General features: G+C 44.2%; 1 protein-coding gene across 3 annotated transcripts in view; it reads left to right on the top strand.

Annotated features, from left to right (window-relative positions):
• Positions 1-9373, top strand: part of efcab11 (EF-hand calcium binding domain 11) — an 88479-nt gene extending 79106 nt beyond the window's left edge. For all 3 annotated transcript variants that reach the window (XM_064926902.1, XM_064926903.1, XM_064926901.1), the window contains one exon: positions 8555-9373. In XM_064926902.1, coding sequence (XP_064782974.1) covers positions 8555-8636 — 82 coding nt within the window. In that variant the 3' untranslated portion in view covers positions 8637-9373. The remainder of the gene's footprint in view (positions 1-8554) is intronic.
• The last annotated feature ends 7572 nt before the right edge of the window (positions 9374-16945 follow it).

Genomic DNA, 16945 nt, shown 5'->3' with positions numbered 1-16945 from the left:
AAAAAGGCACACACAGCCTACATATCAATACATACACACAAGCTATCTAGGTGAAATAGGTGAGAGGCGTTGTGCTGTGAGGTGTTGCTTTATCTGTTTTTTTCAACCAGGTTTGCTGTTGAGATGGGAGTTCTGTGTAGTAACACAAACATACTTTATGCTTTCTTGAATTTGTTCTGGATTTGGGGACCGTGAAAAGACCCCTGGTGGCATGTCTAGTGGGGTAAGTGTGTGTGTCAGAGCTGTGTGTAAGTTGACTATGCAAACAATGTTGAATTTAACACAATGTTTCTTATAAAAAGGAGAAGTGATGCAGTCAGTTTCTCGTCAACTCTTGGAGACTGGCATGTAGTATTAATATTAACCTCTGATTACAATGAAGACGTGCCGCTCTGTTCTGGGCAAGCTGCAGCTGAACTAGATCTTTCCTTGCAGCACTCAACCACACGACTGGACAATAATCAAGATATGACAAAACTACAGCCTGCAGGACTTGCTTTTTGGAGTATGGTGTCAAAAAGCAGAGCATCTCTTAAATAATGACAGACCTCTCCCCATCTTTACAATCAGTGAATATATATGTTTTGTCCATGACAGTTTACAATCTAATGTAACACCAAGTAATTTAGTCTCCTCAACTTGTTCAAAAGCAACACCATTCATTACCAGATTCAGCTGAGGTCTAGAACGTAGGAAATGGTTTGTACCAAATACAATGCTCTTAGTTTTAGAGATGTTCAGGACCAGTTTATTACTGGCCACCCATTCCAAAACAGACTGCAACTCTTTTTAAGGGTTGCAGTGACGTCATTAGCTGTGGTTTACTGATGCGTATATGATTGAATCATCAGCATACATGGACACACATGCTTCATTTAATGCCAGTGACAGTTCATTGGTAAAAATAGAAAAGAGTAGAGGGTCTAGAGAGCGGCCCTGCGGTACACCACACTTTACATGTTTGACATTAGAGAAGCTTCCATGAAATAAAACCCTCTGAGTTCTATTAGATTGCCATATCATGGATTCAGAGCTGAGGTTGAAAAGCCATAACACATACACTACCGTTCAATGTTTGGGGTCACTTAGAAATGTCCTTGTTTTCCATGAAAACATGCACGAAATTAGTTGCAAAATGAATAGGAAACATAGTCAAGATGTTGACAATAATGATTTTTTTGGCTACAATTAAGTAAATTGGCTCCAATTAAGCATCGTCCTCAGGGTATGGCATGGCGTTGCAAAATGGAGTGATAGCCTTCCTTCTTCAAGATCCCTTTTACCTTGTACAAAACTCGAACTTTACCACTACCAAAGCTCCTCCAGACCATCACATTGCCTCCACCATGTTTGACAGATGGCGTCAATCACTCCTCCAGCATCTTTTTATTTTTTCAGCGTCTCAATGTTCTTCTTGGTGATACCGAACACCACGAACTTAGATTTGTCCGTCCGTAATGCTTTTTTTCCAATCTTCCTCTGCCCAGTGTCTGTTCTTTTGCCAATCTTAATCTTTTATTTTTATTGGCCAGTCTGAGATGGCTTTTTCTTTGCAACTCTGGCAGCATCCTGGAGACGCCTCTTCACTGTTGACGTTGAGACTGGTGTTTTGCGGGTACTATTTAATGAAGCTGCCAGTTGAGGACTTGTGTCTGTTTCTCAAACTACACACTCTCATGTACTTGTCCTTTTGCTCAGTTGTGCACCGGGGCCTCCCACTCCTCTTTCTATTCTTGTTAGAGACAGTTTGCGCTGTTCTGTGAAGGGAGTAGTACACAGTGTTGTACGAGATCTTCAGTTTCTTGGCAATTTCTCGCATGGAATAACCTTCATTTCTCAGAACAAGAATAGATTGAGCCATTTTGAGTCTGTAATTGAATCCACAAATGCTGATGCTCCAGATAGTCAACTAGTCTATAGAAGGCCAATTTTATTGCTTCTTTAATCAGAATAACAGTTTTCAGCTATGCTAACATAATTGCAAATGGGTTCTCTAATGATCAATTAGCTTTTTAAAATTATAAACTTGGATTAGCTAACACAACGTGCCATTGGAACATAGGAGTGATGGTTGCTGATAATGGACCTCTGTAGATATTCCATTTTTAAAATCTGCCGTTTCCAGCTACAATAGTCATTTACAACATTAACAATGTCTACACTGTATTTCTGACCAATTTGATGTTATTTTAATGGAAAATAAATTTGCTTTTCTTTCAGAAACAAGGACATTTCTAAGTGACCCCAAACTTTTGAACGGTAGTGTGTGTTTTCGCAACAACTGGTTATCGTCAATAATATCAAAGGCTGCACTAAAATCTAGCAGTGTATTTCCCACAAACTTCTTGTTATCAATTTCTTTCAACCAATCATCATTAATTTGTGTCAGTGCAGTACATGTTGAGTGCCCTTCTCTACAAGCATGCTGAAAGTCTGTTGTTAATTTGTTTACAGAGAAGTAGGATTTTACAGTTTGCTAAGATCTGGCAGCAAGCTGATAGGTCTGTTGTTAGAACCAGTAAAGGCCTCTTTACCACTCTTGGATAACAGAATGACTTTGGCTTCCCTCCAGGCCTGTTGACAAAGACTTCTCTAGGCTCAGATTTAAGCTATGACAGATACGAGGGGCTACAGAGTCAGCTACCATTTTCAGAAGCTGTCAATGCCAGGAGGTTTGTCATTGTTGATCGATAGCAGTAATTGCCCCACCTTTCCCACACTTAACTTTTCTTTCATTGTTTTTTTTATTTCTATGCATGAGGATGATGGCTCACTGGTCGTTGTTGCCGTTTGTTGCCTAAGTTTGCCCACTTTGCCAATGAAATAATCGTTAAAATAATTGGCAACATCAAAATGGTTTGATGAGTTGAATTTGTCTTTCTGCCCATAATTTCATTTAAAGGTACTCAAGTTTTTTTTCCGTCATTCTTTATATTATTGATCTTGGCTTCATAATACAGTTTCTTATTATTTTTGTTGAGTTTAGTCACATCATTTCTCAATTTGTAGTAATCTGTTCTAACAGTCAGTTTCTTAACATGTGCATGTTTATCAATACTTGGAAGAAGGAATTTCATAAATTCATCAAGTGCAGTGTCTGGATGCTCCTTATTAATCACGTCAGACCAAAAATATTTTTAACATCATCCACATAAAACTCACAGCAAGATCTTTTGTATGATCTCTTATACGCTATTTTAGGCCCAGCTTTTGGAATTTTGGCTTTCCTGGATATAGCCACAATTGGACTTTGGTGCAGGTCATGTTGTTTGTCACATTACCATCTCTGGTAAACACACACTATATAAATTAAAATCACGTTTTATTTGTCACCTGCAGAAGGTATAAACTGTACAGGGAAATGGTTACTTGCATAGTGGAGTCTTTTGTTTAGACATGTAGCTAGCTAGCTAAACAATGAACCATAAAACCAAGTCATAACGTTACTATCCTGTATGAATCTATGGTTACTTGCATAGTGGAGTCTTTTGTTTAGACATGTAGCTAGCTAGTTAATCAATGAACCATAAAACCAAGTCATAACGTTACTATCCTGTATGAATCTATGGTTACTTGCATAGTGGAGTCTTTTGTTTAGACATGTAGCTAGCTAGTTAATCAATGAACCATAAAACCAAGTCATAACGTTACTATCCTGTATGAATCTACAGGTGGCTAAAGCTAACCAACTAGGTTCTATGTTACCTAGCCAGCTAATATTAGGCTATAACTAGAAATGCAAATGGCTCTGGGATACGAATAATATTACTACACAAATTATACACGTAACATTTGCTAGCAAGCCAGCCAGCTAACATTAGCGAGCTATCTAACAGTACGCTTTAACTTGCAATGAATTTGACTCGCTGACAAAATCGAAATGTATAATATCTGAAAATGTAGCTAGCTAGACTCTCTTACTCGTAGACATGGATGAACGCTTTTCCCCTCTATGTCACGGATGCCATGGTTGCCCTTAGTTTGAGGATGTCATCCGGAGATGTGTTTCTTGCAGTTCTTCGTGATATCTGTCAAAAAAGCTGTGTTAGAAAGGATTAGCTACACATACTGAGCAGCTCATGTTATAGACAGAAGCGTACTACATGCTAGACGAATCCAAACTCATCTCGGCATGTCCAGCCCATCCATTATCTCAGCCAAACATGGCTAGCGGGAAGGTTCCAGACTTTTCCCATGTCTAAACCAACTAGGCTCGTATTTTTTTAACTATTATTCGTATTTACAGATAACATACACATTTGTTATTAAGGCACATGAAAGTTCTGGGATCTTTTATTTCAGCTCATGGGATCTTTACATGTTGCGTTTATATTTTTGTTCAGTGTAATTCAAAGCTTATACTTTAACATTCAGGATGGGACTTTCCAGTGCTTTCCAATGTGCAACATTTCTTAATGCAATCTAGGCAAAACACAAAACACTTTTGGCCTTTGTTAAAAAGGCATCCTACAATTGTGTGTATGGCATTGTTTTAAAAATGAATTTACAACCTGAGTTTCAAGCATGGTTTAGGGGCAGCTGCTCATAAAGGGGGCAATGGCGTCTTAAAAGGGCAATGATATACTTTGTTATATTATAGACCCCCCCCTCCCCCCCCACCAATTGAACATGCGGGAGGCCGCTTTTCCACCATCATCATAAAAAAGCACCAAATTATTGAATTTCTCATGGAACAATGTTGTCGCATCCTTTCAATAGAGTTCCAGACACTTAGAATCAATGCCAATGTGCATTGAAGCTGTTCTGGCAGCTCATGGTGGCCCAAGGCCCTGTTAGGACTAGGGATGGACAATATATCAGTGAACATATCGGAATCGGATGATATTAGCTAAAAATGGCAACATTGGCATCGGCCCAATGACTAGTTTAACGCCGATGTGCAAAACCGATGTCAAAGCTGATGTGCATACCTATATAACGCAGGTAGGTGACATAATGATGCCATGTAAAAATGTAGCGCTACATGTGCAACAACGCATTCCTAACCTAGCCCACAATGTCTGCTCTGTGGATCGAGCAGTCAACAAGTTGAGCAGTCATTTGAAAGAGTAAGGCAATTTCAGCGAGACAACTCAAAGGTGAACTCCATTAATGCCAAGATAATGGAATTCATGCCCTTGACAATCAACCGTTCTCTTTCGTGGGTGATGTTGGCTTTTGCTGACTGGTCGAGCACAGGTACTACACTACCAAGTGCGTTATTTTTCAGATGCTGCCCTACCGGAGTTACACAGTAATAGTGTCACTGATATTAGCTTCACGACTGACATTTGGACCAGCGATATCAGCCACATGAGCATACAGAGTCTGACAGCACAGTAGTCACAGTCGTCGAGGATTTTGTACTGAGGAAAGTCGTACTGCATGCTCATGAATGTGCTGGTTGTCATTCTGCTGCTGCCATTTCAAGTGCATCACTAATTAAGACACTTTATTTTGGTGTTTCCTTTATTTTGGCAGTTACTGACTGACTAGGTTGGAACCCTGGGCTCCTGCACGCCATAAGTCTGTGTGTGTGTGTGTCTTTGTGTGCTTGCTTGTGTGTGTGTTGCGATGCACAGGCAGAAACTGGGGCAGATGCTCTCATGAGAGCATCAATATCCCGATTGGGGATCCACACACACACAGCTGCCACACACTGATAATGTAATTAGGTATGAATGGATCCGTCTGGTGTAACCAGTTGTAATGGACTGAATGAACAGTCAACTACTGAGCAGTCTTTCTTTCTCTCTCTTTTTCTTTGTAGACAGTGTTGGACCACTGTGTCCGCTCTATTCAACATTGACGGAGTTTAAACTGTTTTTTGGGGGGGCGGGGCATGCTCTCTTTTTATGCACATGGTGTGCTTTGTGTGTGTGTTGTGTGAGCTTTGTGTGCGCGATCAGTGTGTGTCTTTAGAGCAGGGATGGCCAACTCCAGTCCCCGGGGGGCTGACTGGTGTCACAAGTTTGCCCCAACTAACACACCTGACTCCAATAATCAACAAAACACGATCTTTGGTTTAGAATGCAATTCGTTTGATCTGCTGTGTTTGCTCGGGTTGGGGGGAAAAGTGAGACACCACTCCAGCCCCAACGACTGGAGTTGCCCATCCTGTTTTAGAGCAATGAGAATACTGTGATTAATGCTCCTGGGCCTCCGGTGCATGCTGATGATGTCATAGCCTGCTTGTTCCACTGGCCCCTGGGAGTTGCTGTCTTTCTCCCCTTGTGGAAGCTGACTGCAGTGAGTGAGTGAGACATATTCAGCCCCTCCCACAGGCCCAGGTTCATACCACTTAGAGCAGGGATGGTACCAAGCTGGAAGTCCTCCAGGAGCTACTCTACAGGGTCTGTCAGGTGGGTCTCCTCTCCCTCTGGCGCTTAGTTGATAACTTAATGTCACTGGTTGTCTAGGGAGTTCACACACCTGGTTTCACTAATTAAAAGGAAAGTATGAAAAGCAGCAGACTGTTGCCCTCTAGGAGTTGACTTTCACATCACCTTTTTCGTCTCACTCTCTTCAACTCTCCCTCCCCATCCCACTCTTTCACCACATTTCTCTCCACCCCCCGCCCTTCTGTCTATCTCCTTCCAACTCTGTTTCCCCTCTCCATCCAGCCCCCTTTCTCCCTTCCCTTTCCATCCCCCTCTCTGACCCACTATCAGTCTGTGTTTGACAGCCTGAGCAGTAATGGTAATTTCATAGCTGTCAGTACAACACAGGGTTTCAAGAACGGTCAGTGTCAGGCCTTAATTAGACTGTCAACACACACACACACACACACACCATTCCAAATGTGTGATTATATACACACTAATCACGTCTTAATGGTACGTTCTTGATTGTGGTCGTAGCTTCTGTCAGTTTAAATGTCACTCTGTAAGTGGTTTGTTTAAATGACACACTCATATATATATATATATATATATATATATATATATATATATATATATATATATATATATATATATATATACACACACTCATACCCAAACACACAAGCAGCACGCAGGCATTAAGTCATGATCGTCTTCCATCTAATGCTACATAAAGTGGTCTCTTAGTGTTGTTATCCGGGCTCACCCTCATCATCTTTGTCTATCAGTATCCCCTGTTTTGTCTTCTCTTTCCATAGCAATCTCTCTTTCTCTCGCTGTCTTTCCATATCACTTTCTCTCTCTCTCTTTGTCACTTTTTCTTATCGTCTTTCTTGCTCTCCCGCAGGGATTCAGAGAGTCTTTACTAAACCATAATAGACAGTTCTAGACACTCTTAGCAGAGCTTAGAGGGCTTGAGGGAAACGAGTGGGTGAAGAGGGATGCGCAGAGTTTCCAAAAGCTCTGTCCTGGAGACCCCAGGTGGTGCACGTTTAGTTGTTTTTGCCCTAGCTCCCACACACCAGATTAAAATAATCAACTCCTCACTAATCCGCTGTGTAGTAGAGTGCTTGGGGGGAAACCTAAATGTGCATCCCCTGGGGTCCCCAGGACAGAGTTTGGGAAACCCTGTATTCACAGAGTAGCTGTAGCAGGTGTACAGTAGGTCCACCAGGTAAAGAGGTATTTCGGGAAATGACGCAGCAGGTGAGGTGCAACAGGTGCCTAGGAGGACAGGGTTTTGTTTGTTCAGCCTCCACTACATCCCTGGTGGTGGGAGGGTGCGGTGGAGGAGTGATAAATGGGCTGTGAATGGGGGTGTCACACTATCTAACCCTCTTCTACAATACAGATAGACCCCCTGCAGTCGAGTCCAAATTGGATCCTCACAGTGCTCTCATTTAGAGCGCCCGTTAGAGCTTTGGTTAGTAGAGCGAGACGATGAGACACAGGAAGGAGGAGGAAGTGTGATTTTCCACTGGCTGGCTGTTTAATGCTGCTCTAATTCTCCTTCCCGTTGATCCTCATCTCCACACAGCTGCTGTGTTTACACGCACACTCTGCACAGCCAAGGAATGGAGAGATCACACACAGAGAGAGAGGGAGAGAAGGTGTGTGTGGCAGAGCGACATGGAGGACAGAGAGAGCGCCAGGGAGGGGATGAGAGATGTGAAGAACGAAATAGAGCGAGAGTCAGGTCTATTGTACTGTAATTTCTCCATTGACATGATTCAATTTGCTGTGGCGACTTCTTCATACACTGGCTCTGGAGTGGAGTGGCTCATCCTCTAGTGTGATAGTGTGTGTATGTCTGTGTGTGTTTGTGCTCATGCAGTTTGTGTGTGTACAGTGTTTCAATGTGTTTGTAGAACTGCTATTTTATGAATATAGAACAGAGTAATAGAGCCATTGTAAAACACCTGCAGCCTGTGGTGCTAGGAGCCAGTGTGCCAGCGCTTGGCTGTAACGTGGCTGACTAGCTGTGCTCTCCGGGGGTAGAGAATAAAAAACAACTTTGGACAACTGGCTGCTTCTTACCACAGAGACGCATGCTTCTTCTCTTCTCTCCTCTCCTCCTTCTATCCTCCTCTTTTCTCCCCTCATCTCCTCTCCCATCTCCTCCCCGCCCCTCTCCTCCGCTTCTCTAACTGTGTTATTTGTCTCTCTTACAGGCTGGCAGACCAGGATAGTGATGGCCACGTGAGCTTCAGAGACTTTGAGTGTGTCATCAGCTATGGACAGGCCAACAGCTAACTGAGAGTGGACACTCAGTTCCTCTCTCCTCCTTGGACTGGACAGTTTCGTTCTGGCCAACATCTAATAAAAATCAACAATGGAACAACTTGTGCAGAATGCATTTTGGAACCCACTGTTGACTTGCTTTTGTGCCACCTCTGCTACTTTGACAGAGAACCAGTGACCCAGCCACCTCTGTCTCCCTTTTTACCCACTCACTCACTCACTCACTCACTCACTCAACCCCACTAAGCAGGTCCCATCCAATAATCCCCTGCTCTCCCAAATGCACTTCCACCTGAGAGAGAGGGGGAGGGAGATAGATAGAGAGGGGAGAAGAGAAGGGATGAAGGGGTAGGTTGCATCCAAATTGAATATTACCCCTGGTAGTAATAATATTGGATTTTTAATCAGGCAGGGCTCCAGGACAGCCCGAGCTGCGCCTCCATAGCTTCTCTGTATTATAAAGCCCCGGTGAACAGGGTCATATTCATTAGTGCACAAAGTAGTAAAAAACATTGCAACAGAACATTAAAAAAATAACTTATTTGACATGTTCAGGTAGTCCCTCCTAGGTTTCAGTACATTTGGTGCCTGATGAACAGGACCCAGGGCTGCTGCTCCAGAGGGGATTTGCCAGCGCTATTCTTGTTCCCGCCAATTACAGGACTGTAAATACAATGTTTGTGTTCTGGAGAGATTTATGACGACGGCACTCCCGTCTGAATAAAGATTAATTTGTTTTTGTAATCAAAGTACCCGAGTATTGGATCTGTGTGACGCAGAGAGACACAAGTGCACACACGGCATACAAATGCATACACACACAGTCAAAGGGACACACACACACAGTCAAAAGCTTACATGCACACTCATATGAACACACAAACATTGTTGTTTAAACACAAACAGTCTCACACACTTGAAAACAAACACACTCACAAGTCTCTAACACACACACACACACTCAATTACTCTCACTCACACACATTTGTTTGTTTCATGTATCCATCAAAGAGGACTTGGGGGGGCTGCGAAATAAGGAAATGGACTTGAAGGGAAATATAATCAAGCAGTTGTTTAATCAAATAGAGTAATTGTCTAATCCTGCCTCCGTCTCATCTTGAGGAAGCAGCGGTAGCGGCATCCGATACGTACTGGGACAAGACACTTTAATCCACTCTCTTACTGGATTAAGCCAATCCTCCCATTCATTCTACACAACATCGGGTTACGGAGAGAGAGAGAGAAAGGGAGTGAGGACGGAGAGAGGGAGGGGGATAAAGAGAAGCTATGAGGTAGAGAAGGAGAATGGAACTGATACAGAGACATGAACAAGGAGAGAGGAACCGATCTAGCGAAAGAAATGGGGAGAAAGAGAAAAAGAGGCAGAGATGATCGTAGCAGAGGTTGTCCAGTAGCAGAGGTTTGGCATGGGTGGGAGGCATGCTGGTCTATTGTGCTGCTGTTGCAGGACACTGACTTGGCTGAAACCACAGCACAGACAAGCTCTGTCTGGCTGGGTTAGGGGTCTTTTGTATATTTTTATTTGGCCATTCCTCAAACTCTTTCCATCCATCCCTCTCTCCTCTTGTCTACTGCCCATGCCAACCCACTGTTGGAGAAACTGGTGCTTTGTGCTGTTTTCTGTGCTTTTCCCATCCAACAGAACCTGTTAGCCTAGCCTAGACACCAACAACCAAACAGCAGGCCAAACACATTTCAGCTGGGCTCAAGGCCAGGCCGGGGAGGTGGGCCTCTAAAGTGGGACAAATGTGGTTACATATGTGTCAATATTTTTGCTGTCTGACCTGGAGTTTTATTTTGGGAGCACCAGTGTGACTAAAAAACCCATTTAAAAAAAGGAGTACTGGTCTATTCAGCTTGATAAATGTCCATTGGTGTGGGGGGGGGGGGGGGGGTGTAGAAAGTCTGGGTGGCAGGAAGGGACAGGGGGAGCAGGTAGCTGAGTAGTGGTGTCTTCAGCCGCCTGATGGTCTTGGGGTAGATGGTCTATTGGCCAGTCTTAGTTTTAGCCATGATGCTCCTGTCCTGCCCACGTCTGAGGGACGCGGGCAGGACAGGCTGTGGCTCGGGTGGCTGAGGTCCCTGATGATCTTCTTGGCCTTCCTGTGACACCTGGTGTTGTATGTGTCCTGGAGGACAGGCAGTCTACACCCCCAATGGCGCGTTCGGCTGTGCATACCACTCTCTCTATTGCCTTGTGGTCAGCGGTGTTAAAGTAGCCAAACCAGGCTGATGAATAATGCTAATTGCTAATCACTAATTAGCTAGCTGGCTAGCTAAATGCCATTTAGCTAAATGCACTAGCTAGGGCAAAGCAAACGTTAGCTCTAATACATGTTGTTACCAGTGGTGGTGGGTAGATCAGCATGTTGTTTTCTCAACAGCATGTTCTGAATCAGATGGAGTATTCTAAAAAAATGTCTCTAAATGCAACATTTATTCAAATTTGATTAGGGTCCACTGGGAAACACTGAACAACACTGGTTCCTACCCTGTCATAACTCCTACCTTTCGTTTGTTGTCATGCCAAACAACACCAACCATGGAATTAGAATAGATCATTCTATTTCTATGATTCCAACGGTTCACCCAGGTGTTTCGATCTATATCGCAAGTCAAATCGCAATATTTGGGTAAAACAATCGCAATGGGATTTCTTTGCCCATATCGTGCAGTCCTACTGGCAACATGGTAACTTTACCGGTAAATGCAAACATTTGGTGACACAGAAAGAAAGGAAAAGTGATATCTTCCTCCGGAGAGGAGGAAGTAGGATTTATACACTGCTCAAAAAATAAAGGGAACACTTAAACAACACAATGTAACTCCAAGTCAATCACACTTCTGTGAAATCAAACTGACAATAAATTTCACATGCTGTTGTGCAAATGGAATAGACCACAGGTGGAAATTATAGGCAATTAGCAAGACACCCGCAATAAAGGAGTGGTTCTGCAGGTGGTGACCACAGACCACTTCTCAGTTCCTATGCTTCCTGGCTGATATTTTGGCCACTTTTGAATGCTGGCGGTGCTTTCACTCTAGTGATAGCATGAGACAGAGTCTACAACCCACACAAGTGGCTCAGGTAGTGCAGCTCATCCAGGATGACACATCAATGCGAGCTGTGGCAAGAAGGTTTGCTGTGTCTGTCAGCGTAGTGTCCAGAGCATGGAGGCGCTACCAGGAGACAGGCCAGTGCATCAGGAGACGTGGAGGAGGCCGTAGGAGGGCAACAACCCAGCAGCAGGACCGCTACCTCTGCCTTTGTGCAAGGAGGAGTACTGCCAGAGCCCTGCAAAATGACCTCCAGCAGGCCACAAATGTGCATGTGTCTGCTCAAACGGTCAGAAACAGACTCCATGAGGGTGGTATGAGGGCCCGACGTCCACAGGTGGGGGTTGTGCTTACAGCCCAACACCGTGCATTTTGCCAGAGAACACCAAAATTGGAATTCGCCACTGGCGCCCTGTGCTCTTCACAGATGAAAGCAGGTTCACACTGAGCACATGTGACAGATGTGGCAGAGTATGGAGATGCTGTGGAGAACGTTCTGCTGCCTGCAACATCCTCCAGCATGACCGGTTTGGTGGTGGGTCAGTCATGGTGTGGCATTTCTTTGGGGGGCCGCACAGCCCTCCATGTGCTCGCCAGAGGTTGCCTGACTGCCATTAGGTACCGAGATGAGATCCTCAGATCCTTAACTGCCTGTTCAGGGGCAGAACAACAGATTTGTACCTTGTCAGCTCGGGGGTTTGAACTTGCAACCTTCCAGTTACTAGTCCAACACTCTAACCACTAGGCTACCCTGCCGCCCCATAGGCTGGTGCGGTTGGCCCGGTTGGCCCTGGGTTCCTCCGAATGCAAGACATTGCTAGACCTCATGTGGCTGGAGTGTGTCAGCAGTTCCTGCAAGAGGAAGGCATTGATGCTATGGACTAGCCCGCCCATTCCCCAGACCTGAATCCTGTTGAGCACATCCGGGACATCATGTCTCGCTCCATCCACCAACGCCACGTTGCGCCACAGACTGTCCAGGAGTTGGCGGAAGCTTTAGTCCAGGTCTGGGAGGAGATCCCTCAGGAGACTATCCGCCACCTCATCAGGAGCATGCCCAGGCGTTGTAGGGAGGTTATACAGGCACGTGGAGGCCACACACACTACTGATCCTCATTTTGACTTGTTTTAAGGACGTTACATCAAAGTTGGATCAGCCTGTAGTGTGGTTTTCCACTTTAATTGTGAGTATGACTCCAAATCCAGACCTCCATGGGTTAATAAATTTGATTTCCATTGAGAATTTTTGTGTGATTTTGTTGTCAGCACATTCAACTATGCAAAGAAAAAGAAAAAAATTTGAGCAGTGTATATGCTCAATGTAGACTATATGTCTATGTCAATCAATTGAAAAAAAATCTAATTTTCTGGTGCGCCTACATCTTTGTACTTTTCTAAGTTTGGACAACCAATGCTACCAGTGTCTTTTTTTGTTTGTTCAGAGACCTGGCTGTGGGTTTTGTTTTTGAATGGAGAATTTAAAATTGTAGATGTGTTGCCTGAATGCGAATAAGCGAAGTCCATTTAATCTAGTGGCTGATTTAAAACATTATACACTTGTTAAACATGTTCTTATGTTATAGTAGTGTCTATGTGAGCCGCACACATTCGTTGCGTCTCTAGCTCCATTTGATTCTCTTCCCAGCCAATGTTCCCTCCCTACCTACAGTATCAATAGTCACACTGCTTTTGCCTCGTAAAACCACATGCTCTAAATAAATCTATCCGATGAGTCAACATGTTGGGCTAACACGACAGAGCCACGACACAGAGAGGGAGGGAGAGAAATGCATGAATGTATGCTACTAATTGGCTGATTGGCTCTGATTGGTCGTACTTCCTGTGTGTGTGTCTGTGTGTACAACACAGTAAGCTATGTAAAGTCCCTGGAGGTGTTGAGATGAATCAGCAGTTTGGCCCACTTGCACTTGACCCAAGCTGCGCTCTCTCTCTACACACACACTCATACACACTCAGAGGGAGGTGAACAGTCACATACGCACAAAATGCACATATGAATACTCTCAAGAACTAACACAATACACACTCTTTCCTTTTTTCCTTTTAAACACACAGAAAACTACTCTCGTACATGCACACTGACAATGTGCTGTACAGAAGAATTCTCAGTTGGTAACACACACGTACTCCCTCACACTTGTACTGTGTGTTGTTGCGGTGTTCCTTTCTATAGGGCCCCTAAATGGAGCCATCGCTCCTGTCTGTCAGTGGTGTACCCTACCATCCATGTATTCTTCTCTTTCGCTCTCTCCCACCATCCGAATGTAAATGAGGCCTGGGAGAGGAGCGGCGCGAGGGACAACTAGGAGGGGACGGGGGACGGGGAGAGGACGAGATCTCATTAATCAGCTGTGGCAGATACAAATGAGGGACCTTGCTCTCTCTACCTGCTAGCTGCTACGGTGTCACTGCTACTCTCTTGCTCTCCTTCTCTGCCCTCCACTCTACATATTCCTTGCTACATAGAATTGCGTCCCAAATGGCACCCTGTTCTTTATACAGTATAATGCCGCACTGCTTATGACCAGAGCCCTGAAGGCCCTGGTCAAAAGTAGTGCACTATATTGCCATTAGCGTGCAATGTGGGATGCAGACAGTGTCACTGTTATTCTCTCCCTCTCTTTCTCTCTCTACCTGTATCTGCCCTACCGGCTAGCTGCTACACAGTGTCACTGTTATTCTCTCTTTCTCTCTCTACTTGTACCTGCCCTACCGGCTAGCTGCTACACAGTGTCACTGTTATTCTCTCCCTCTCTCTCTACCTGCACCTGCCCTACCGGCTAGCTGCTACACAGTGTCACTGGTATTCTCTCTTTCTCTCTCTACCTGTATCTGCCCTACCGGCTAGCTGCTACACAGTGTCACTGTTATTCTCTCCCTCTCGTTCTCTCTGTATCTGCCCTACCGGCTAGCTGCTACACAGTGTCACTGTTATTCTCTCCCTCTCTTTCTCTCTGTATCTGCCCTACCGGCTAGCTGCTACACAGTGTCACTGGTATTCTCTCTTTCTCTCTCTACCTGTACCTGCCCTACCGGCTAGCTGCTACACAGTGTCACTGTTATTCTCTCCCTCTCTTTCTCTCTCTACCTGTACCTGCCCTACTGGCTAGCTGCTACACAGTGTCACTGTTATTCTCTCCCTCTCTTTCTCTCTCTACCTGTACCTGCCCTACTGGCTAGCTGCTACACAGTGTCACTGTTATTCTCTCTTTCTCTCTCCACCTGACGAGAGAGGGAGGGGGTGTTCCATTCCATTCCTGTTAACTCCCTCAGCCTCACGCTGTTCTGTGAGGCATGCTGGTTCACAAATCAGACACACTAATACCCTCAGTCCACCCACACACCCACAAAATATGATTTACCTGTCTAACCAGACTCAATTCCATTCTCCACTGACTCACCTGTTGAGAGGTAAAGTGCGGAATCACTTCGGGGCTCACTCGATCTCTATGTCACAACCTCACACTGGGACTGAAGTTATTCTGCCGATACAGGACGATGTCAGGAAACAAAATACTACCTACTGTACATATTACATCTTTACCTAATAATAACAGGTTTTCATATGATGTGTTAAAGAACTTCAATACCACCATGAAAAGGTTAGCTTGTTGCCTTTTGTCTCCTTCTTTGGCTGTGTTTAGACAGGCAGCCCAATTCTTTGGACCAATCAGATCAGCTCTGAAAAGATCTAATGTGGTTGGTCACAAGACCAAATAGTGGAAAAACGATCAGAATTAGGCTGCCTGTGTAAATGCAGCCTATGAGGTTCTTAATCCAACCCCACTGCAGCACTAACTCATGAATGTCCAGTGCACACGACTGGATCCACAGCTGGTCTCAGGAGCGCTGATTGATGTCGCCAAACACCTGGGAAACCTGAGGTTCAGAGTCTGGGAAAAGACACAGATTGTAAAACAGTAAGTGAGATGGATTAAGATGTTCATATTAATGTTGAGTTAACTGAAAGGTTTATTATTGTGACATGCATTTTTTCATACAAAATTACTGTTTTTTTTAGCCCCTGTGATTCTTGACCCAACAACACACATGCATGTCTATCTTTTCGATGATCTGACCAGTGTGAGACGCTTAGGCCACAGGCAACCCAGTGCGTAATATGTTCTGGGCTCTGAGGAGTTCAGCTCAGGGAAGCACCGCGGGAAGGCGGAGGTGGGGTGACCACCTTCGCTGGAGTGTGGGAATGGTCAAAGAGTCCATCGACAGGAAGGGAGAGATCAAGTCAGTACCAAAGTATTGAATTTGGGCTATAGCGCATTTGAACAGTGAAAAAAAATTATGAAGTATTAGGAAGTAAGATCCTCTCTCTAAAGAGGAGACCCCAGGGCCCAGTTTTTCAAAGTTATCTGGATTTTGCCTGTCGGATAGGATTAAATGCTTACAAATAGAATGCATAGAACGGACAAAACGTTGACTTGAATGGGGACTCCAGATCTATTTATTATATTTCTATGCATTTAATCCTATCCGAGGATCAGAGTGCAGCTGGCCTACAAAAGGGGGAGGTGTCCTCTTACGACTTTGAGATGAAATCACTTTATTGGTCAATGCCACACAAGGTCCAACTGAAATTGACCTCTTGACCCAACCTCTCTGAAAGACACATATATACATGCACATATAGGTTTTGGAGAGGTGGAGGGGACCTGTTGTTGTGGGGAATTAAGTGCCTTGCTTAAAGGCACAACGGCAGGCAATGGTATATAGGCGTAGATACCAGCAACCCTCCGGTTGCAAGGTTATATCCGCCAGAGTTTTCCTGTCGGACCCGGGATTCGAACTAACAACCCTTACCTTCCTTTTGGACATGACACTCACCTTCACCCATAAAGGCACGTTTACTGAGAGACATACGATATTGGATCTGCTGGTCATGCTAACAACAAAGATCTGCCGATCTGTGAGAGAAATAGAGAGAGAGAACAACTAGGCCAATACTGTAATAATTATTAAACCATTAATGGTGACATGTAGCAGTGGGTGGATTTATAAAATCTGAATATACTATTATTCATATTATAGCATGTGCAATTTATTGAACAAATCACTCAGATGGAAAAAAGAAGAAACACTTCCACTGTATGTGCTGTGATGCTAGGGTTTAGGAGATTAATTTATGATTGCTATGTGTAATATTTGTCATATTATTCTGAATAACCTACAACACTATGGTTGATATCTCTTGTGAGTTGAATATGATG

Source organism: Oncorhynchus masou, chromosome 21 (assembly GCF_036934945.1).
Source record: "Oncorhynchus masou masou isolate Uvic2021 chromosome 21, UVic_Omas_1.1, whole genome shotgun sequence".
Lineage (NCBI taxonomy): Eukaryota > Metazoa > Chordata > Actinopteri > Salmoniformes > Salmonidae > Oncorhynchus > Oncorhynchus masou.
The sequence above is the reverse complement of the archived record's forward strand: the minus strand, read 5'-3'. Positions and strand labels throughout refer to the sequence as shown.